General features: G+C 42.0%; 2 protein-coding genes across 2 annotated transcripts in view; one reads left to right on the forward strand and one right to left on the reverse strand.

Annotated features, from left to right (window-relative positions):
• sec23a (Sec23 homolog A, coat complex II component) overlaps nt 1-22,498 on the forward strand; it is a 48,922-nt gene that overhangs the window by 20,893 nt on the left and 5,531 nt on the right. Inside the window, exons 10-14 of the mRNA XM_034195247.1 lie at nt 85-208; nt 294-374; nt 1,967-2,056; nt 15,983-16,089; nt 16,735-16,888. Of these exons, the coding sequence (XP_034051138.1) occupies nt 85-208; nt 294-374; nt 1,967-2,056; nt 15,983-16,089; nt 16,735-16,888 (556 nt within the window). The remainder of the gene's footprint in view (nt 1-84; nt 209-293; nt 375-1,966; nt 2,057-15,982; nt 16,090-16,734; nt 16,889-22,498) is intronic.
• Nucleotides 5,250-13,063, reverse strand: LOC117532028 (adenosine receptor A2b). Its single transcript, XM_034195249.1, has 2 exons — nt 12,277-13,063; nt 5,250-5,452 (listed from the first exon to the last, which is right to left on the reverse strand). The coding sequence occupies exons 1-2, from the start codon at nt 12,971-12,973 to the stop codon at nt 5,295-5,297; spliced, it is 855 nt and encodes a 284-aa protein (XP_034051140.1). The 5' UTR covers nt 12,974-13,063; the 3' UTR covers nt 5,250-5,294.

Consider the following 22,498-nt stretch of genomic DNA (forward strand, 5'->3'; position numbering starts at 1 on the left):
CATACCGGTACTGTGGAATTGTGTTTAAGAGAGAGAAGCGCCTTCATTTTTCACTGTGTAATCATGAGTGTTTCCTGTTTGCAGGGGCTACATGGTGATGGCAGACTCCTTCAACACGTCTCTCTTTAAACAAACCTTCCAGAGGGTTTTCAGCAAACATGTCCAGGGCTCTTTCAAGATGGCCTTTGGTGCCACTCTGGAGGTCAAGGTACCAGCCACAAACATTTACAACCCCTTTGAGCATTCTCCATGTTGACCATGTGACTAAAATCACTGCTGTGCTTTTGGTTCAGACATCGAGGGAGATCAAAGTGTCTGGAGTCATTGGACCGTGTGTTTCTCTCCAGGCCAAAGGACCCTGTGTCTCTGAGAACGTACGTCACAACCAGACTGCTCGTCCAATACGCCGTGTCATCCACATGCCCCTGAAAAGGGCAAATTCAGTTTAGTCACTGTCTTTCCAGTACAGGTACAAGTCCTGGGTATGTTAGCCTAGCTTAATGCTAATTACTGGAGCTGTATTCCCAATGAGTTCTTTGTTGTCTTATTTAGTTAATAGTCTATTAAGTAATCAGCTGTCAACTGATGCATTGGACATCTTTTCAAAAACAAAGGATTGCATTGTCAGATTTGCCTAAAAAGTAGTTTCTATGGGATGGAAATTTATTTGTTATTGTACTGTTGGGAATTTAATGGGCACTACAGAGTGTCATATGAATGATAAATCTCACAAAACTATGATTTAATGTACCGTTGTTTTTTTTAATTAACAAAAACATAAGTATAAAGGTGGCGGTTTTTACCAGGGTTAGGATAGCTGATGTAGATCAGGCACCTCGAGTCAGCAACTAGCGGTGACTAGTTGACCAATGAAAATCATTAGTCAACTAGTCGGGTAATAATAGTCAATGACTAGATGACGACTAAATTTGACATTGAATGAATTAAACCAATTTTAATCTTCATGGTGAAACTCAGATGTGACATTTATTTTAACAGATATAAGCACAAAATCACAAATACAGAAAACAGCATTAGAATGAAGAGAACACCTGCGTTCATTTACTAATCACAGACTACCCGTCTGAGCTGACTAACTCAAGGCCCCCTGACACTTGCACGACTTTGATCCATGCACTTGCATGCACTCGGCCGTGCACAAGAGTAAACTCATCTCAGACTCGTTGTAAACTGTGCGCAGCTTTGTGCAAGTATACAAAGAAAATTTTGAAATGTTCAGCATCTCCATCACGCATTAATTACGTGAACTTCATGTGAACATTATGCAAACAAGTCAAAAACACTCCCTGTCAGTGTGAGTGGTTGCATCAGCGCACTGCATCACAGCGCAGCTCGTCTGAACGATTATAGCGAGATGTTAAATCGATCATAAACGTACTTTCACAGCTGCATGCAAGAAGGAATTTACCAAGCCATTACAGTATAAACATGTCAAATAATGACCTTTTTAGACGGCTCCAAATGCTTTGTCCTCCTCGTTTAGCGTGCACGAGGAAACCAGCAGCTGGAGTGTTCCTCTGTGATTCCAGAAGCGATTGTAGCCGTTTTCAAAAGCCAACTCGGACAGAAAATGATTCGTCCGCTACAAAATAATTATTTTATATATGCAGCGTCCAGCGCACCACACGTGGCAGCCAGTGGAACAAAGTGCGGTGTCCAGCTGGGAACACAGCGGGTGGGATCATCACGACGATGTGCGTGCAAGTGCGCGGCTCAGTCGTGCGAGTGTCAGGAGGCCTTCACCTGTCAAGGTTCACACACTTTCTTCAGTGAGTGAAGGGAGCAGTGGCAGCTCCAGCAGCTCTGTTCTTTGAAGGGTTAAATAAACTTAATAAATGACTTTCGACTAGTCGACTAATAAAAACAGTCATCCCATCCTAGTTTTTACACAGATGCCAGAGAAACTGTATTTTATCCTGTGCTGTAATACTGTGTGTCTTCACAGGAGATCGGCACAGGAGGAACCTCTCAGTGGAAGATCTGTGGTTTGGACCCGAGCACCACGCTGGCTCTGTACTTCGAGGTGGTGAACCAGGTACAACTCACTGACTTGACATTTAGGGCCCTGTCTTCCTTCACGAGTGTCACTGGTAGTGTCTGCATGACACCATTGTCATTTTTGCATCCAGTGCCCACATCCTATAATTCACGAGCCCGCTTGCGCTCATGTGGGTGTCTTGGTCTTAAACTGAGGTTGTGGTGAGACACAGACAATAGCAGGACATGTACATGAATATATGTGTGTTTTATGGTAAAGGCACCAAATCTTGCACAGGCATTACTTGATATACTTGGAAAATTTAAAGAGATCATGCTAAGCTCATTTTCCCCCCATTTTCTTTATCAGTATAATCATAGTTGAATTGAATTCAGTGTGTAAGAAAACACAGACAGCGACACTTCGTTTGTGTTGTTGTCCAGTCCAGCAGCTGTGGATAACAAAAACACAGTCTGTCCAAGAACGGAAACTGTGAATGTTTGAAAATGGAATCTAAACCTCATTGCAACACAGTTATGTTTAAAATGCCCTGAATGTGACAGGGTGAATGTCTTTAAACTGGACCTGAATGCACAAAACTAACATTTTGTCCTGCATGCGTCACCAGGTGACTCTGGCTGCTCATGGTAAACCTTGCTTTTTTTTGTTTTTTTTTAATCAAAAACTGATAGTAGTAATGATGTTGGCGTGGCGGGATGGTGTCACTGTCAGCGGTGATGGTGATGTTTTTGGCAGTGAAGGTATTTCTATCATTGTCATGGGGCTGATTCGATGAGCTGTTTCCAGTGGGATGGGAAATCTCTGAGGGTGGGGCTTGAGTGCTTTTGCAGGACATGGGCACATCTGAGTAATCCTTAGAACACTTCGATGCACCGCTGTCCTGTATTTGCTGTAGAGACAGAATAAGAAAAACTAAGAGTAACAAGCTTCCATTGCATAGAAAAAATTTTACACCAAAAAAAAAAAACTATTTCTATGTCTGATTATGGTACATGACACACTATCCCAGGAACTAGCCACACACCAACTTTAGTATGTTTATGATGTACACTTACCAGCCACTTTATTAGGTACACCTGTTCAATTTCTTGTTAACACAAATGGCTAATCAGCCAATCACACGGCAGCAACTCAGTGCATTTAGACGCGGTGAAGACAACTTGTCGAAGTTCAAACTGAGCATCAGAATGGAGAAGGAAGAGGATTTAAGTGACTCTAAACGTGGCATGGTTGTTGGTGCCAGATGGGCTGGTCTGAGTATTTCACAAACTGCTGATCTACTGGGATTTACACACATCCCATTAATCCATTTGATTGCTTTGAGTGAAGAGACTCTGTCTTAGACTTGCTGCTGTGGTAATAAATGATGCTTGCGCACATGCAAAAGGTGGACCGATTTTTAGGGGCGGACCGTTCAGTCGGCGATGCAGTTATATACCTTGCAGTAGCAGCAATTATGATGAATTGACAAATTAATAAAGTAATTTGTTTTCAGTGACAATATATGGTTGACGATTCATATTTACCGGACAGTGTACAGGAGATAAACCCCGTGCAGGTGATGAGCTGATTAGATGTTGGGAAAATTCTGTGCACCTTTTCATATTAATGAGGATTAATTGATGCTTCTTTTTTTAAGTGTGTGTCACATGGTGGACACACAGTATTCTCTGTGATTAGCAGGGCACGCACAGAATTAAGCCCCGTTTACACATAGACGGTAAGAGCTCCCGGAAGCGTCCCAGAAGAGTTTTTGGCCGTCTTAAGGATCAAACGCCGTTGTTAACGCCGGCACTAGGTGGCGTGGCTTAGTTCCGGCTTTACCGGGAATCGTCGAAAAAATTATTCAACATGTCAAATAATTCCGGAGGCGCTCCCAGAGAATTTGCGTGACAACGGAGACAACGTGAACAACAGCGTTTGATACTTTTTAATCACCGTTTCATCCTGCCCCTTCCTGTAGTGCCGCAGTTTACACCGCCGTAATTGGCGGCCGGCGTTGTATCCCTAACCAGCGGTGTGTAAAACGGCAATAGAGCCCACATCGGTATCCTCAATGGCGTTTTAACCGGCGACAGAGGCAGACAAAACTGCGACGCTAGCGGACAGTACGCCGTTCTAAACGCCACCTCCCGGTTAAAACGGCGTTCCAAACGGCCGATAGGCGGCGGTCAGTATAAAAACGCTAGCGCGCTGCATGCAGGCCTCTCACTCGCGGCCAGCTCCAGATATTTTTGCAGAGAAGCTCCAGTATGCCTCCTAAAAGAAAGTTGGCAGCGGCAATAGGCAAGAAGAAGGAAACCAAGAGGTCTGGTTCAGAAGCAGAGGGGAGGCCTGTGGTGGAGATGGAGCAACATGTTGAGGAGGGGGAAAGGAAGGAGAAGAAAAGGCAGAGGATGATCTCCCTCCCCCTGCAGTGACAGAGGCATGTATTCCTGCTGCTTCAGCCTATTATACTCTGGGGCCGGTGCCTATATGCAAATGATCCTGGAGTAACGCAGGATTTGCCTGGATAAAAACCTGGGTATTTAACCAGCGGTACACAGGGCATTATCGGCGGCAGCAGAACACCGCCGTTCTCACACTCATCTTAACCTGCAATTGTAAAGGATAGAACTGAGTATTAACCCCCGTTGCCTGACGTGTGCCGGATGCTACCGCGTCAAAACGCCGCTTTATTTGGCGGATTTAGCGGCGTTTTATCCGCGTATTTGCGGATAGTACGGCGGTCAAAATGCCGGCGCAATGCTCCGCCCCTTTCCACCACGAAAACAGCCGGAACTACCGCGAACTTCGGTCTACGTACTACCTGCCGACAAAACCGTCTATGTGTAAACGGGGCTTTAGTGTCTCATTGAGTGAGCAGGTCCACAAAATCTCTTGTCAGTAACTTGAAAAGCTGCTTCATATTCATTGCTGAAATTTTTAAATCCTGATGGACACAGGTGAGGACCAGCGAGTGCCCTCTTTGGGGTTATATGCAGACAGACAGGCCCTTCATGTCGCTTGTGAAGCCTTGTTGCTGTTCACAGGGTGCTGGTGTCCAGTAAGGCCACTGGAGTTTTTTTAAAGACAGACTTAATCCTAACATGCCAAAACATTTAGAGCCTGACTTACTGAGGTGCAGACAGTTTTGTGAGTGACTTACTAAGAGCAAGTGTGTAATTAATTGGTGGCCATAGTGTGACATAGACGCAGTATGTAAATTTGTCTGAAGGACTTTATCTGGTGACACATATAACATGGGCATTAGTCTGTGTGTGTGCACAAGGCCTTACCTTTGCATCATGCAGGTGACCCACGGGTTGAGGGCAGCACTGGTCAGCACGAGCCAAGTGGAGAAGGCAGAAGCCACTGCTGGACTCTGTTTTCTGGAGAAGGTCTCATATAGGCACACTGAGATGTAGGGCAGCCAACACACCAGCAGACAAACTGGGAACCAGACAGGATACACAGGGAACTAATCAAAAGGACTCAAACACTTAAAAATGCCAAGACATGGAAAGTATGATTTTTATTCATGTTTTCTTCTGACATTGCAAATAAAAATATCAGTGGCAATATCTGATTTTTTTTTTTTAAACCTCCACCATTGAAGTTGGAAGAGGTTATTTTTTTGCCCGTTTGTTTGTTTCTATTTGTGAACAGCCTGGAGCCCACAATTTTTCATATATATCCTTATGAAATTTTTACTGAAGACTTGTATCCTGATTGGAAAGAAGTGATTCAGTTTTCAAGGTAACAAATGGTAAAATGGTAAATGGACTGCATTTATATAGTGCTTTGAGCATCTGCATCAGTCACTCAAAGCACTTTACAATAATGCCTCACATTCACTCTGATGTTAGGGTGCTGCCATACAAGGTGCTCACTACACACAAGGAGCAACTAGGGGATTAAAGACCTTGCCCAAGGGCCTCTGTGATTTTCCAGTCAGGCTGGTATTTGAACTGAGGATCGTCTGGCCTCAAGCCCAACGCTTAACCACTAGACCTTCACCTCCCCTTATAGGTCCTTATAGGTTAAAGGTCAGTCAGGAAAAATCTTGGAAAAATGGAAAATCTCTATCTTTAACATCCTAAGAATTTTCAAAAATTCATAACTCAGTCAAAAAATAGATCACATTTCTGTCATATGTGTGCGTGATATGCAGGATGGTATCCTTTATCAACTGACAAAGTTTGACCCGGATCTGAGTCAGATTACAGATTTTGTGGCCATTTAAATAGTTTAATGTATATTTTACATTAGATCTCAATCAAAGGTGTGCCAATCACTCTCATATTTGAAAGTGAGGTGCAGACTGACACTCACTATCACCTGACAAAGTTTGATCTGGATTGTGGATTTTGTGGACATTTGAATTTAGTATTGAAAAGCCCATTTGGGGTACATCTTGCATTATATCTCAATCAAAAGTGCCTCAATCACTCTCATTTTTCTGTTACGGATTTATCTACACCACCAAAATTAGATGGGGGTTCCAATTTTATACCTGTTTGTCTTCCAGAATCGGTCAGAAACCAAATGACAAAAAGCAATGCCAGATTGTGCACAGCAGAAAAAAACAATGTTCTGTGACAATGATCTGAAAAAGAACAAAAACAACACCACAAAAAAAACTTCAATGCAAGTGCATGAAGTAAATACATGCACCTGACATTTGATCACATCTAACGTAGTTTATGAAAAGTCACTTCTAACAAGAGTTTGACCTTGAACATTTATTTCCAAGGTAAAATTTAGTGGAATTGGAAACTAGTGTTGGCGGAGGTTTGAGCTCTACCAGCGCGGTGCGCTAGTGTTTAGTTTTTTAAATTTTATAATTCAATGAAAGCCCTTTGTAGTGCTATGCAAAGTGAGATATCAGAACCAATAAATCTCTTTTGTTTGTTGCTGGAACACTCAGAGCAGAGACACGTGAGGAAGTGTAAAATTAAGGAAAATTGGCTTTTGAGGGAGGATTTTGCAGCAGGCTGTTAGAATAAATGTTTGAGAAAATATGTCCCAAACCCTCATACATAGTACATAGTTTCCCCCTTTATTCTTGGTTTTTGCAACATTGGTCTTAAAATTAATTTTGACTGGCATTAAAAAAAAGTTTTTAAATCTATCTTACTTGGGCAGATTTTGTTGTCATTTCTGTAATTATAACATGTTACTTACCAAAGTAATTATAGAGGTTTAGGAAAATGACAGTGTCACTCTAACTAGGGGACATGTGCACAGAAAGAAGTTTAGTTTGGTCAGATTACCTCAGTGTCTTTATTTGTAGATATGACTACAAAATCATGTTGGAAAACTGTCACCAAACTGCAGCTTGTATTGAAGGTCAAACTTCAATCAGGAATATGTTCACGGCAGCATTCAGGCTGGATGATGTGTTCATGTTATGTATTTGTTTTGGTTAAACTGAGGGCTTGTTTACAGGTTTTGACACCATAATTCAGCATAAGTTTGAATTTCTTACTCTTGATGTCACAGTGGTCCCAAATCATTTACTTTATTAAGTTGTCTTCACCATAAATCTTGTCAGCTAAAGTAGACTGAGGCTAAATTTGTAGTAAACTGTAATTTTCTGCTAATTCACAGTGAGCAGTGTTTCTGCAGGCTGCTGTGAACTTTGACCCTTCACTTGTCACTGTTTATGGCAGTAATCTGTCTGACCACAGCTGCCATAATGAGCATAATGACAGGGAGTCATGTTGGCAAACATAGAACGTGCAGGTCCCAGTCTGCTGGAGCTGCAGCTTCCTCTGCTTCTCCAAAAAAAACAAAAAAAAAACACTGGATGTCCACAGATCGGGTTTTACTGCAGATGCTCATCTGGACTTCTGCCGTTTTACTCCTGTTTTCTTGGGAACGGTCTGTGTAGTAACACCAGGAGAGTGCTCTGAGTGCGTACCTCTACAGTGACCCCAACAGTTATCTGTTAGGATTTCCATCACCTGTCTCTGAGACATCATACAGTATGCTAACATACTTTGTCATGTCTCAGGACTGGTTACTGTAATGCCCAGAAAGGGTTCAAATGAGAAGAAAGATTAAATTGGAATCAGGTTAAAATTTAAACAACTCTTTCCAGATTGAAGGGATGCCTTTTAACAAAATGTCATAAGAATCCTGCCTCTAGTTTTTGACTTATGTATGTGATCACATACCCTCTAATCCTGTCACTCTTCCTGTTCATTGTGCCTGCAGCCCCCCCCTCAGGCTACAGCTGTAAAATACAAACTTTGGGCACCCCTGATAATTTTAATGATTTTCCTTTATAAATCATTGGTTGTCTGGATCAGAAATTTCAGTTAAGTATATCATATAGCAGACACACACACTGATATTTGAGAAGTGAAATGAAGTTTATAGGATTTACAGAAAGTGTGCAAGAATTATTTAAAAAAATTAGGCAGGTGCATAAATTTGGGCACCCTTGTCATTTTATTGATTTGAATACATTTAGCACTAATTATTGGAACACAAAATTGGTTTGGTAAGCTCATTGACCCTTGACCTCCTTACACAGGTGACTCCAATCACGAGAAAGGGTATTTAAGTTGGCCATTTGCAAATGTTTGTCCTCTTTGCATCTCTTATAATGAGTGGCAACATGGGAGCCTCTAAACAACTCTCAAATGACCTGAAAACAAGGATTGTTCAACATCACGGTTTAGGGGAAGGATACAAAAAGCTATCTCAGAGATTTCAGCTGTCAGTTTCCACCATCAGGAACATAGTGAGGAAATGGAAGACCACAGGCACAGTACTAGTTAAGGCCAGGAAAAATCTCAGATAAGCTGAAGTGAAGGAAGGTGAGAACAGTCAAAGTCAACCCACAGACCTGCTCCAAAGACCTACAACATGATCTTGCTGTAGATGGTGTCTCTGTGCATTGTTCAACTATACAGCGCACTTTGCACAAGGAGATGCTGTATGATGCTGTAATGCAGAGGAAGCCTTTTCTGTGTAAACACCACAAACAGAGTTGCTTGAGGTATGCTAAAGCACATTTGGACAAGCCAGCTTCATTTTGGAATAAGGTGCTGTGGACTGATGAAACTAAAATTGAGTTATTTGGACATAACAAGGGGCGGTATGCATGGCTGAAAAAGAACACAGCATTCCAAGAAAAACACTTGCTACCTACAGTAAAATTTGGAGATGGTTCCATCATGCTGTGTGGCTGTGTGGCCAGTGCAGGTACTGGGAATCTTGTTAAAGTTGAGGGTCACATGGATTTCAGCCAATATCAGCAGATTCTTGAGAACAATGTTCATGAATTAGTGACAAAGTTGAAGTTCCGCCGGGGCTGGATCTTTCAACAACGACCCTAAACACTGCTCAAAATCTACTAAGGCATTCATGCCGAGGAACAAGTACAGCGTTCTGGAATGACCATCTCAGTCCCCAGACCTGAATATTATTGAAAATCTGTGGTGTGATTTTAAGCGGGCTGTCCATGCTCGGAAACCAACAAACCTGAGATGTTTTGTAAAGAAGAATGGTCCAAAATACCTTCAACCAGAATCCAGACTCTCACTGGAAGCTATAGGAAGTGTTTAGAGGCTGTTATTTCTGCAGAAGGAGGATCTACTAAATATTGACGTATTTTTTCTGTTGGGGTGCCCAGATTTATGCACCTGCCTAATTTTGTTTAAAAAAGTCTTGCACACTTTCTGTGAATCCTATAAACTTAATTTCACTTCTCAGATATCACTGTTTGTCTGCTATATGATATATTTAACTGAAATTGCTGATCCAAACAACCAATGATTTATAATGGAAAATCATGGAAATCATCAGGGGTGACCAAACTTTTACACACAACTGTAAGAATTTAGTGACTTTTCTGGTCCTTAGTCCCATTTATGAATCTTCAGAATGTCCTGATCTCTGCAGATGGGGCAACACTTGACTGTAGTTATTGTTTCTGGTTGGAAAGTGAAAAAGGTCGGTTGATTGATGCTTGTCATACGTATTTATTCGACTGTATTTGTGAGATTGTAACTGTATGACTACATGAACCTCATGCTGACTTTAGTAAGAAAGTGTGCGGCTGTGTGTAGATGTTATAACAGGAAGCTTTGTAAAAGATTTTATGAGTTATTCCTCATTTGAGTGTAAACAAAGCTCAAGTTCAGCTCAAGTTCAGCTGAAGTTTGTATCTCTCTGCAGCAGAGTGATGGCTTTAGACTCCAGCTTTAACTCTGTCAAATCACTGGAAACAAACTGTTTGGCTTTTTTTTCGTATACAACCTGTATGACGGAGAAAAAAGAGAAAGTGTTTCCTAATGAGTTTTTTGAGGAAAGTGTTGCTTTTTCTTATGCAAAATGGCGTCAACAAGGAAGTTAGTATTATTTATTTTCCAAAAAATTATTGATTTGATATCTGAAAGCTGCTATTTTTGCAGCTTGTACAAGAAGAAGAAATCACTTTGGAAAATGAAGCCACAAGTGGTGATTGACAGGGTCCAAGCTGCTTTCACACAGTACTGTGGGTGTGGAAGACACGTATCTAAATCTGATGAGTTCGATAAAATCTTTGTGTTCTGTTGTGTGTTGCTGTTGGGGCTGTTACAGTCGATCCTTCTCACGCTGTTTTTGTTTACATCTTCCTCTGTTACTTTGACTACCTGCATGTCCGACCTCATGGCATCCATAAATCTCCTCTCTGACCTTCCTGTTCTCTTTCCGGTGTCGCCAACTGAATGGTCCCCCCTAAACATCAGTCCCCCCCACCCTTCACTGTGCATGCATCATTTCGAAGCACCAACAGTAATTCACCGATTGTCATCACGTTTCTGCTTCAAACTGCCTCCAGTCACCATCTGTCTGTCACAGATATCTGAAGCTTTTCCACAACAATCATTTCCACATAAATTCAGCATTATTTCATAATAAAAGATGGGGGAGCGATCACAGCGCTGCAGCTGCATGTATGAGCCTGACGTGCTGCTCCACCTATGTCATTTCGGAGTGTCAGCACTGATTATCACCTCGTTTCTGCTTCAAACTGACTTTAAAATGATTTAGAGGTTGTATTTTGTCATCTGATGGTTAATAATCACATTATTCCGTTTGATCACTTTGGATGGAGAAAGTCAGACTCAGAGTGTCAGACTCAGACGCATGCACACTGAAGGCAAGGTGGACCCATTTTTTTGGGGGGGTCCCTGTTTGGTCTGTTCCACCGGGTTGTGGCTCCATACATTAGTATACTGCAGTCATTGTAGCCTCCATCAGCTCAGTTCATTGGTCAGTTTTTGCATAAATCCATAGTGATCAAGTCCACAGAGGCCGTCCCTTTAAATTGTGTTTATCCTGAAGTATTTAAATAATGTGCAGGTTAAATTCTTTCTGTAATATGATGCTGCATTAGAAAAGAGCAGCAACGGAACAGTTTGCTCTTTTCTTAACCGTCTCCACCTGGTTTTACCATAAATTGTAGGACTCAATCACAAAAGGGTTTCTATGAAAAAGGTCAGTGGTGAACAGATTATGATTTGGCCATGAAAACAAAGTTTCAGTCAGAAGATTTTTTTTTTATTTTTTAAATTTTTTTGCTTTAAACCCTATATAAATTTTGTTGTTGCATCTCTGCTTGTGTGTGTCTGTCTGTTGCTGTGATATTTGCATTTTCTAAAAAACCTTGAGATCCGTCCTGGTTTGATTTTACCAGCAGAGGGAGCCCTTCAGAAATGGATGAGCTGATTTGGGTTTTGTGGGAGTAATGAGCTTCAGTGCTAATGATGGGAAACTGCTGTTTTGGGTTCACTTCAATATTTTGTTGTACTTGGTGGGTCAAAAGTTTGATCTGATGCATCTCCATTATTACCTTCCACACTGAAACGTAATGCCTCCACCTGTCATACCAACCAACCAAACAGCGTTATCGTGCTTCTGCAGAGAAACAAATGGCATGTTTGATTTCAGTCTTCAGCATGTTGGCATGACGTTTGTGTGTTTGCTGGTCCTTGTTGTCCTTTGGACCAGTGTTACATGTCACATGCTGTGCAGTTTCATGTCATTCTTTTCTAACTGTTCACTGAAGTTATATTACGGTTAAACGGAGTCGAACCAAAGTCACTATATTTTCTGTGGATCCACCAATGATTGCATCATTTTCCAAATCATTCCTCAACATTCATCCTGAAATATTTTGCATCTCTAGAAACGTTTAGGAACATTTATATTCAGATTTGTATAACTAAAATCACTGGAAACTGAGCCCTCCCAATGACCAATCAGAGTGAACTAACCTGAGGTTGTCACCATCACTATGGAGCTCTTGAGGTAGTTGTTTGCAGGGACGTAGAAGCAGTGCAGCTCATTGCACATGAACGTGCCCCTCTGTGCCTGTTTCCTGCCAATGTAGACGATATACCCATGCAGAGAGCACACGGTCAGGACGGGCAACACGACGGCCGTCACCATCCACAGTGCCGTGAAGTATGTGCTGTCTGTGCTGAACCCCAGACAACACAGGAACCGCGATTCGCTGTAACCATAGCTGCCGATTCCCAGCAGGGGCAGGGAGGCAATCACCAAGCAGAAGAGCCAGACCAAAGCAAGGATGGCCCGTGTCCGCTTGGCCGTCCAGATGCTGCTGTAAGTTAGTGCAAAGCATATCTCTGTGAACTTGTCCACAGTGGCCCAGGTCAGTGAGTGCATGGAGGATGTCTGCAGGATGAGGAAGATGAAGCCGCTGCCCTGGCACAAGGCGCCTTCATCCAGGTAGCTGGTGGGCCAGGCCAAGCTGTTGTGGACTCCAAAGGGGATGGTGGTGAGTCCAAGGACAAGGTCACTGAGGCTGAAGCTGAGAGTCAGAGGCACCGTTTCAGTCTGGAGCTCACGGTTGAAGAACAACACCAGCAGGAGGAGAACATTCCCACAGATGGAGGCCAAGCCTGAAAGAGCCATCAGAGCTGCGTAGAGTGTCCTCACCGCCGCCTGCATCTCTCCAAAGAAGACACGGAGCTGTAAGCACGTCAGCGATTGGACATTCCCTTTTCAGAGCGATGAATTATAAACAGGAAGTTTACTCTCCCTGACAGTTGAGACATTCGCTTAGGAGAGAGTGTTTAGCTGCTGTTCATCCACTGTGCACTAAATGGTTCTTCAAATGAATGAGAAGATAGAAGAAAAATATTTTCTGTAGGAGAAAAACATGTTTGTCGACAGAGTTAAACTCTCAGGAGCTGTTTATTGGACATTTCCTGGTGGTTTCTTCTACTCCAGCTCCTGCTTCTTCCACACAATTTGAAATCATTGCTCATTTGGTGTCAAACAGCAAACCAGGCTTCAGAAGACACCAGATGAATTGTAAATCCAGAGGTTCACACCCTGAAGACCTGGTTGGTCTCAGCTGCCACGGTGATGATGTTTGTGTTGCGGCAGTACAACAGCTGCACATGTGCACGTTCGAGTTTTAAAATGCCATACAAACATTAATGTAAATGGACAAACATGGAGAGGTGAAGTCAGACAGATGCTAATCTTCCATCTCGAGCAGCGAGCTGATGGAGGTTTGATGCCTCTGAAAATCTGCTCTCACCGGTTCATGTGACGCTGAAGTGTCAAGGAGCAGCGAGGAGGTGTGTCCTGCTCTGAGGGTCAGTCTGGTCTCTCTGGAGGCTGCATCGCCTCGGTGCGTGTGTCAGTCACCTGCTGAGATGATCGGAGGACGCTCACTTATCTGCTGACAGATGCTGTAATGTCAACACTTCCTGAGCGTTCAATATCCTGTGTGTGTGTGTGTGTGTGTGTGTGCGCACTGAGTTAATGAATAGTGCAACATCATGTTGTGTCATCACGCTGCCGCTGTAAAACCGCAGACCTGCAGCTTTGGTTCTGAAGTTCTCTGAAGCCAAAACCACCGGTGTTGTTTGGGTTGAACCGGCTTTGGTTGAGTTCAGCTGTGAGGTCGTCATTCACTTATTTGGATTCCTTATCCCACTTTATATTATGTTGTGGAGATTTCTGTCCCAAACAAGGTATAAGTGTTCTGAAATCAACTCCTCTCACATTTTTAGGAGGAATTTTGTGAAACTCCTTCTTATAGGTTGGTAATGTGCATATTGTAATATTGTACAAGAATCACATGTTTTGGCAGAGTTATGTCCTTCGATTGACAAACAAAGTTCTGACATCAACTGTCACATCACCTTGAAATGTTTTCAGAATGCGGAGGATGTTGTTTATGAAGTGCATTTCAACTGTTTTTTTAAAGGTACATTTAAATTTTTTATTTTTATTTTTATTTTTATAGGAGAGAGCATATCTCACCCATATTGGCCTCTCTTCATTGGCTTCCTGTTAATTCTAGAATAGAATTTAAAATTCTTCTTCTTACTTATAAGGTTTTGAATAATCAGGTCCCATCTTATCTTAGGGACCTCATAGTACCATATCACCCCAATAGAGCGCTTCGCTCTCAGACTGCAGGCTTACTTGTAGTTCCTAGGGTTTGTAAGAGTAGAATGGGAGGCAGAGCCTTCAGCTTTCAGGCTCCTCTCCTGTGGAACCAGCTCCCAATTCAGATCAGGGAGACAGACACCCTCTCTACTTTTAAGATTAGGCTTAAAACTTTCCTTTTTGCTAAAGCTTATAGTTAGGGCTGGATCAGGTGACCCTGAACCATCCCTTAGTTATGCTGCTATAGACGTAGACTGCTGGGGGGTTCCCATGATGCACTGTTTCTTTCTCTTTTTGCTCTGTATGCACCACTCTGCATTTAATCATTAGTGATCGATCTCTGCTCCCCTCCACAGCATGTCTTTTTCCTGGTTCTCTCCCTCAGCCCCAACCAGTCCCAGCAGAAGACTGCCCCTCCCTGAGCCTGGTTCTGCTGGAGGTTTCTTCCTGTTAAAAGGGAGTTTTTCCTTCCCACTGTAGCCAAGTGCTTGCTCACAGGGGGTCGTTTTGACCGTTGGGGTTTTACATCATTATTGTATGGCCTTGCCTTACAATATAAAGCGCCTTGGGGCAACTGTTTGTTGTGATTTGGCGCTATATAAAAAAAAAATTGATTGAAATTGAATTGATTTTTTTGATTCAACCAAACTTTTGTGTGAATAAAGCACCGCTGTTAAAGATACACATTTGAGAACAAATGAATTCCTGTTTTTACTTACTCACGCTGCTGCTGTCTATGTAGATCTGATCTACTGAGCTACTCCTCAACACAAACCTTAAATAGGACCAGATCCATTAATAGCCACTCGCCCCTGGTCCAGGCTCCATGAGCATGAAATGGAAAGTCTTAATTAAAACATCTAACCACAAGCAGTCATGACCTCGATGACAACCAGACTGAGGTTTAGGAAATAAAAGAATCAGACGCACTCATTTCAAGGCACAATGTGCCCAGAGGTCCAGCAGGTGGCAGATCTGTGCGATATTGCTTAAGCAAAAAAAGTTGCTTTTGGTGTTGATCTGGTGCAACAGAGTGGGTGAATTATAAGAAGTGATCATTCACTGTTTTTTAGTTATTGCTTTAACAGTTTGGAGGCATGGACTCATTTATTCGACTTCCAGTCCACAGGCAACACGACGAGGCTTGTACAAACAGGAACAGGGCAAACTCGATGGATTAAACTTTGTAGGCGTTGATAGCAGCGACCAGCTACATGTTCTTGGATTAAACTCTCGTGTTTAGACTACAGGTGATGATTTGATCAGTTAGTAAAAGCAAAGCCCTTAAAAATATTCAGTTGTTTCAGACACAAAATAAACCCAGGTTATATACTAATTTTGATATGTTACTACACAGTTTAATGTAACTTTTTTTGTGTGTGCAGATGGTGACATTTTCAAAACCAGAACTACTAATAACTTTTTAACATGTTTTATGTATCTTTTTTTTTTCCAAGAATAGAAAATGTTTAACAGAACAAACCTGGCCTTCATCAGATGATGTTTTTATGATGTAATCACAGACTTTTGTGTATGTGTTCTGTCGTGCAGCACAACGCTCCCATCCCTCAGGGAGGCCGTGGCGCCATCCAGTTTGTCACCCAGTACCAACACTCATCTGGCCAGAAACGCATCCGAGTGACCACCACTGCTAGGAAGTACGACACACACAGACAGATGAGATAATCAGCAGTTATGCAGCATCACTGTGAACAGTCAGATGTTTCTGTGGTCTGAAAATAAGTAGATTAACTGTCAGTCAGGTATTAACAGCTGCAGCCACTGAGAACTAAAAAAAAAAAAAACTTACTGAAACTACTGCAGTGTGTTCATATCTCATCTTTTTACGGTTTGTTACGTGGCTTTGTTTCAGTGGTCTGGTGTGTTTAGCTGGTGATGCAAACACAAAGCAGTTCAACCGTAGAGCATTTTCACTAACGTGGGACCATTTCTGTGCAGTTCACAAACATGATTTGAGAACTGAGATGTCATTATGAGTTCTGCTCTCTTATTCTACTTTTGCATAATAACGTGACCGCGTGGTGGCAACCGTGTAGAGCTTCCTTCTGGTGTAAATCCCGTTGCTGATGGAATGTTTCAATATGTTGGAAGGTGTTAACACGTGGATTTCACACGTGTTAGCCCCTAAAACAGTCAACATTTTCTGTGAGAATCTAACAAACTGAAGATAACTCAGACTTTTGTCCTTATTTTCTCCATGTGTCCTTCCTGCCTCCTGTCATCTTCTGTTCTCATCATGTCCTTTTTTTTTTTTTCCCCACCTCTCCATTCCTCCTCTCCAGCTGGGCTGACGCTCAGACTCAGATCCAGAGCATTGCAGCATCCTTTGACCAGGAAGCGGCAGCCATCTTGATGGCAAGGTTGGCAGTGTATCGTGCAGAGACGGAGGAGGGACCTGATGTCCTCAGATGGTTGGACAGACAACTTATCAGACTGGTGAGTTCTCTGTCAATCAACCAATGTATGCCAATCAACATTCTTTGATTGGCATACATTGGCCTCTACTGGTGGTTGGCTCTCACTGCGGTATTGTATCACTTCCTGTTCTGGAGCACAGCGGTGTTTTGCTGTATCTGTTAGCTATTTAATCTGCGCAGTTAGATTGATCTACAACCCCTGGCAAAAATTATGGAATCACCGGCCTCTGAGGATGTTCATTCATGTTCATGTTCGTTTAATTTAGTAGAAAAAAAGCAGATCACAGACATGACACAAAACTAAAGTCATTTCAAATGGCAACTTTCTGGCTTTAAGAAACACTATAAGAAACCAAGAAAAAAAAATTGTGACAGTCAGTAACGGTTACTTTTTTAGACCAAGCAGAGGGAAAAAAATATGGACTCACTCAATTCTGAGGAATAAATTATGGAATCATGAAAAACAAAAGAACGCTCCAACACATCACTAGTATTTTGTTGCACCACCTCTGGCTTTTATAACAGCTTGCAGTCTCTGAGGCATGGACTTAATGAGTGACAAACAGTACTCTTCATCAATCTGGCTCCAACTTTCTCTGATTGCTGTTGCCAGATCAGCTTTGCAGGTTGGAGCCTTGTCATGGACCATTTTCTTCAACTTCCACCAAAGATTTTCAATTGGATTAAGATCCGGACTATTTGCAGGCCATGACATTGACCCTATGTGTCTTTTTGCAAGGAATGTTTTCACAGTTTTTGCTCTATGGCAAGATGCATTATCATCTTGAAAAATGATTTCATCATCCCCAAACATCCTTTCAATTGATGGGATAAGAAAAGTGTCCAAAATATCAATGTAAACTTGTGCATTTATTGATGATGTAATGACAGCCATCTCCCCAGTGCCTTTACCTGACATGCAGCCCCATATCATCAATGACTGTGGAAATTTACATGTCCTCTTCAGGCAGTCATCTTTATAAATCTCATTGGAACGGCACCAAACAAAAGTTCCAGCATCATCACCTTGCCCAATGCAGATTTGAGATTCATCACTGAATGACTTTCATCCAGTCATCCACAGTCCACGATTGCTTTTCGTTAGCCCATTGTAACCTTGTTTTTTTCTGTTTAGGTGTTAATGATGGCTTTCGTTTAGCTTTTCTGTATGTAAATCCCATTTCCTTTAGGCGGTTTCTTACAGTTTGGTCACAGACGTTGACTCCAGTTTCCTCCCATTCGTTCCTCATTTGTTGTGTATTTTCGATTTTTGAGACATATTGCTTTAAGTTTTCTGTCTTGACGCTTTGATGTCTTCCTTGGTCTACCAGTATGTTTGCCTTTAACAACCTTCCCATGTTTGTATTTGGTCCAGAGTTTAGACACAGCTGACTGTGAACAACCAACATCTTTTGCAACATTGCGTGATGATTTACCCTCTTTTAAGAGTTTGATAATCCTCTCCTTTGTTTCAATTGACATCTCTCGTGTTGGAGCCATGATTCATGTCAGTCCACTTGGTGCAACAGCTCTCCAAGGTGTGATCACTCCTTTTTAGATGCAGACTAACGAGCAGATCTGATTTGATGCAGGTGTTAGTTTTGGGGATGAAAATTTACAGGGTGATTCCATAATTTATTCCTCAGAATTGAGTGAGTCCATATTTTTTTCCCTCTGCTTGGTCTAAAAACGTAACCGTTACTGACTGCCACAATTTTTTTTCTTGGTTTCTTATAGTGTTTCTTAAAGCCAGAAAGCTGCCATTTGAAATGACTTTAGTTTTGTGTCATGTCTGTGATCTGCTTTTTTTCTACAAAATTAAACAACTGAATGAACATCCTCCGAGGCCGGTGATTCCATAATTTTTGCCAGGGGTTGTAGTTAACTAGATAACGATTTGTTTCACAGTGTAATCTTCACGTGCCTTAACTAAAGCACTCCCTCTGCTGTATCACCTCTAAATTATTTACACATTATTCACTTTGTGTGTTTTTAGGAATCCGCTAGCTTAGCGCAGCTACTAGCTCTTAGCCGGTTTAGCATGGCGGCTTCTCCTGTCTCTCCCGCACTTTTCTGCTCTGGGTGTGAAATGTTTAGTTTCAGGCTGGGCGAATTGGAGACTCGGCTCCGCACCTTGGAAAATCCTACAGCTAGCCAGGCCCCTGTAGTCAGTGCGGACCAAGGTAGCTTAGCCACCGTTAGTTCCCCTCCAGCACATCCTGAGCAGCCGGGACTGACTGTGAGGAGCAAGCGTAGTCCTAAACAGAAGCCCCCTGTACACCACCAACCCGTTCACATCTCTAACCGTTTTTCTCCACTCGGCGACACACCCGCCGAGGAACAAACTCTGGTTATTGGCGACTCTATTTTGAGAAATGTGAAGTTAGCGACACCAGCAACCATAGTCAATTGTCTTCCGGGGGCCAGAGCAGGCGACATTGAAGGAAATTTGAAACTGCTGGCTAAGGCTAAGCGTAAATTTGGTAAGATTGTAATTCACGTCGGCAGTAATGACACCCGGTTACGCCAATCGGAGGTCACTAAAATTAACATTAAATCGGTGTGTAACTTTGCAAAAACAATGTCGGACTCTGTAGTTTTGTCTGGGCCCCTCCCCAATCGCACCGGGAGTGACATGTTTAGCCGCATGTTCTCCTTGAATTGCTGGCTGTCTGAGTGGTGTCCAAAAAATGAGGTGGGCTTCATAGATAATTGGCAAAGCTTCTGGGGAAAACCTGGTCTTGTTAGGAGAGACGGCATCCATCCCACTTTGGATGGAGCAGCTCTCATTTGTAGAAATCTGGCCAATTTTATTAAACCCTCCAAACCGTGACTATCCAGGGTTGGGACCAGGAAGCAGAGTTGTAGTCTTACACACCTCTCTGCAGCTTCTCTCCCCCTGCCATCCCCTCATTACCCCAGCCCCGTAGAGACGGTGCCTGCTCCCAGACCACCAACAACCAGTAAAAATCTATTTAAGCATAAAAATTCCATCCATCCATCCATCCATTTTCTTCCGCTTTATCCGGAGTCGGGTCGCGGGGGCAGCTGCTCAAGTAAAGCCGCCCAGACCTCCCGATCCACACACACATAAAAATAAGGCGTAAAAATTCAAAAAGAAAAAATAATATAGCACCTTCAACTGCACCACAGACTAAAACAGTTAAATGTGGTCTATTAAACATTAGATCTCTCTCTTCTAGTGTCTCTAGAAGTGTCTGACTCCGTGGTATAACTCACAAACTCGTAGCTTAAAGCAGATAACCCGTAAGTTGGAGAGGAAATGGCGTCTCACTAATTTAGAAGATCTTCACTTAGCCTGGAAAAAGTCTGTTGCTCTATAAAAAAGCCCTCCGTAAAGCTAGGACATCTTACTACTCATCACTAATTGAAGAAAATAAGAACAACCCCAGGTTTCTTTTCAGCACTGTAGCCAGGCTGACAAAGAGTCAGAGCTCTATTGAGCCGAGTATTCCTTTAACTTTAACTAGTAATGACTTCATGACTTTCTTTGCTAATAAAATTTTAACTATTAGAGAAAAAATTACTCATAACCATCCCAAAGACATATCGTTATCTTTGGCTGCTTTCAGTGATGCCGGTATTTGGTTAGACTCATTCTCTCCGATTGTTCTGAGTTATTTTCATTAGTTACTTCCTCCAAACCATCAACATGTCTATTAGACCCCATTCCTACCAGGCTGCTCAAGGAAGCCCTACCATTAATTAATGCTTCGATCTTAAATATGATCAATCTATCTTTGTTAGTTGGCTATGTACCACAGGCTTTTAAGGTGGCAGTAATTAAACCATTACTTAAAAAGCCATCACTTAACCCAGCTATCTTAGCTAATTATAGGCCAATCTCCAACCTTCCTTTCTCTCAAAAATTCTTGAAAGGGTAGTTGTAAAACAGCTAACTGATCATCTGCAGAGGAATGGTCTATTTGAAGAGTTTCAGTCAGGTTTTAGAATTCATCATAGTACAGAAACAGCATTAGTGAAGGTTACAAATGATCTTCTTATGGCCTCAGACAGTGGACTCATCTCTGTGCTTGTTCTGTTAGACCTCAGTGCTGCTTTTGATACTGTTGACCATAAAATTTTATTAGAGATTAGAGCATGCCATAGGTATTAAAGGCACTGCGCTGCGGTGGTTTGAATCATATTTATCTAATAGATTACAATTTGTTCATGTAAATGGGGAATCGTCTTCACAGACTAAGGTTAGTTATGGAGTTCCACAAGGTTCTGTGCTAGGACCAATTTTATTCACTTTATACATGCTTCCCTTAGGCAATATTATTAGACAGCATTGCTTAAATTTTCATTGTTACGCAGATGATACCCAGCTTTATCTATCCATGAAACCAGAGGACATACACCAATTAGCTAAACTGCAGGATTGTCTTACAGACATAAAGACATGGATGACCTCTAATTTCCTGCTTTTAAATTCAGATAAAACTGAAGTTATTGTATTTGGCCCCACAAATCTTAGAAACATGGTGTTTAACCAGATCCTTACTCTGGATGGCATTACCCTTACCTCCAGTAATACTGTGAGAAATCTTGGAGTCATTTTTGATCAGGATATGTCCTTCAATGTGCATATTAAGCAAATATGTAGGACTGCTTTTTTACATTTGCGCAATATCTCTAAAATTAGAAAGGTCTTGTCTCAGAGTGATGCTGAAAAACTAATTCATGCATTTATTTCCTCTAGGCTGGACTATTGTAATTCATTGTTATCAGGTTGTCCTAAAAGTTCCCTGAAAAGCCTTCAGTTAATTCAAAATGCTGCAGCTAGAGTACTGACGGGGACTAGAAGGAGAGAGCATATCTCACCCATATTGGCCTCTCTTCATTGGCTTCCTGTTAATTCTAGAATAGAATTTAAAATTCTTCTTCTTACTTATAAGGTTTTGAATAATCAGGTCCCATCTTATCTTAGGGACCTCGTAGTACCATATCACCCCAATAGAGCGCTTCGCTCTGACTGCAGGCTTACTTGTAGTTCCTAGGAGCCTGGTTCTGCTGGAGGTTTCTTCCTGTTAAAAGGGAGTTTTTCCTTCCCACTGTCGCCAAGTGCTTGCTCACAGGGGGTCGTTTTGACCGTTGGGGTTTTTCTGTAATTATTGTATGGCTTTTGCCTTACAATATAAAGTGCCTTGGGGCAACTGTTTGTTGTGATTTGGCGCTATATAAATAAAATTGATTTGATTTGATTCTCTGGGAACTGTTGTGCAGTGGAATCACTGATAATAAACCCACAAATGTGATTTATAGTATTTCAAATAGGCAATATGTTGTTGCAGAAATATTCTAATTATTATGTTTTTGGTCACGTCCGTTTGTCTGTTGGTTGGTTGGTTGGATTGTTAGCAGGATTACTCCAAAAATCCTCAACAGATTTCTATGAACTTTTTACCAGGGGTGTATCTTGGCCTAACTTAGAAGTCATTAAATTTTGGTAATGATCCGGAACACGATCCGGATCCAGTAATTTTTTTAAGGATTCTTTGTCATTGCAGGATAGGGCCAATTTCAACATTTTTGCATCTAACTTCATGAAGACAGGTCACAAAGGCTGAACAAAAATTAGGTTACAACACAATAATTTAGCATT

This window comes from Thalassophryne amazonica, chromosome 19 (assembly GCF_902500255.1).
Source record: "Thalassophryne amazonica chromosome 19, fThaAma1.1, whole genome shotgun sequence".
Classification (NCBI taxonomy): domain Eukaryota; kingdom Metazoa; phylum Chordata; class Actinopteri; order Batrachoidiformes; family Batrachoididae; genus Thalassophryne; species Thalassophryne amazonica.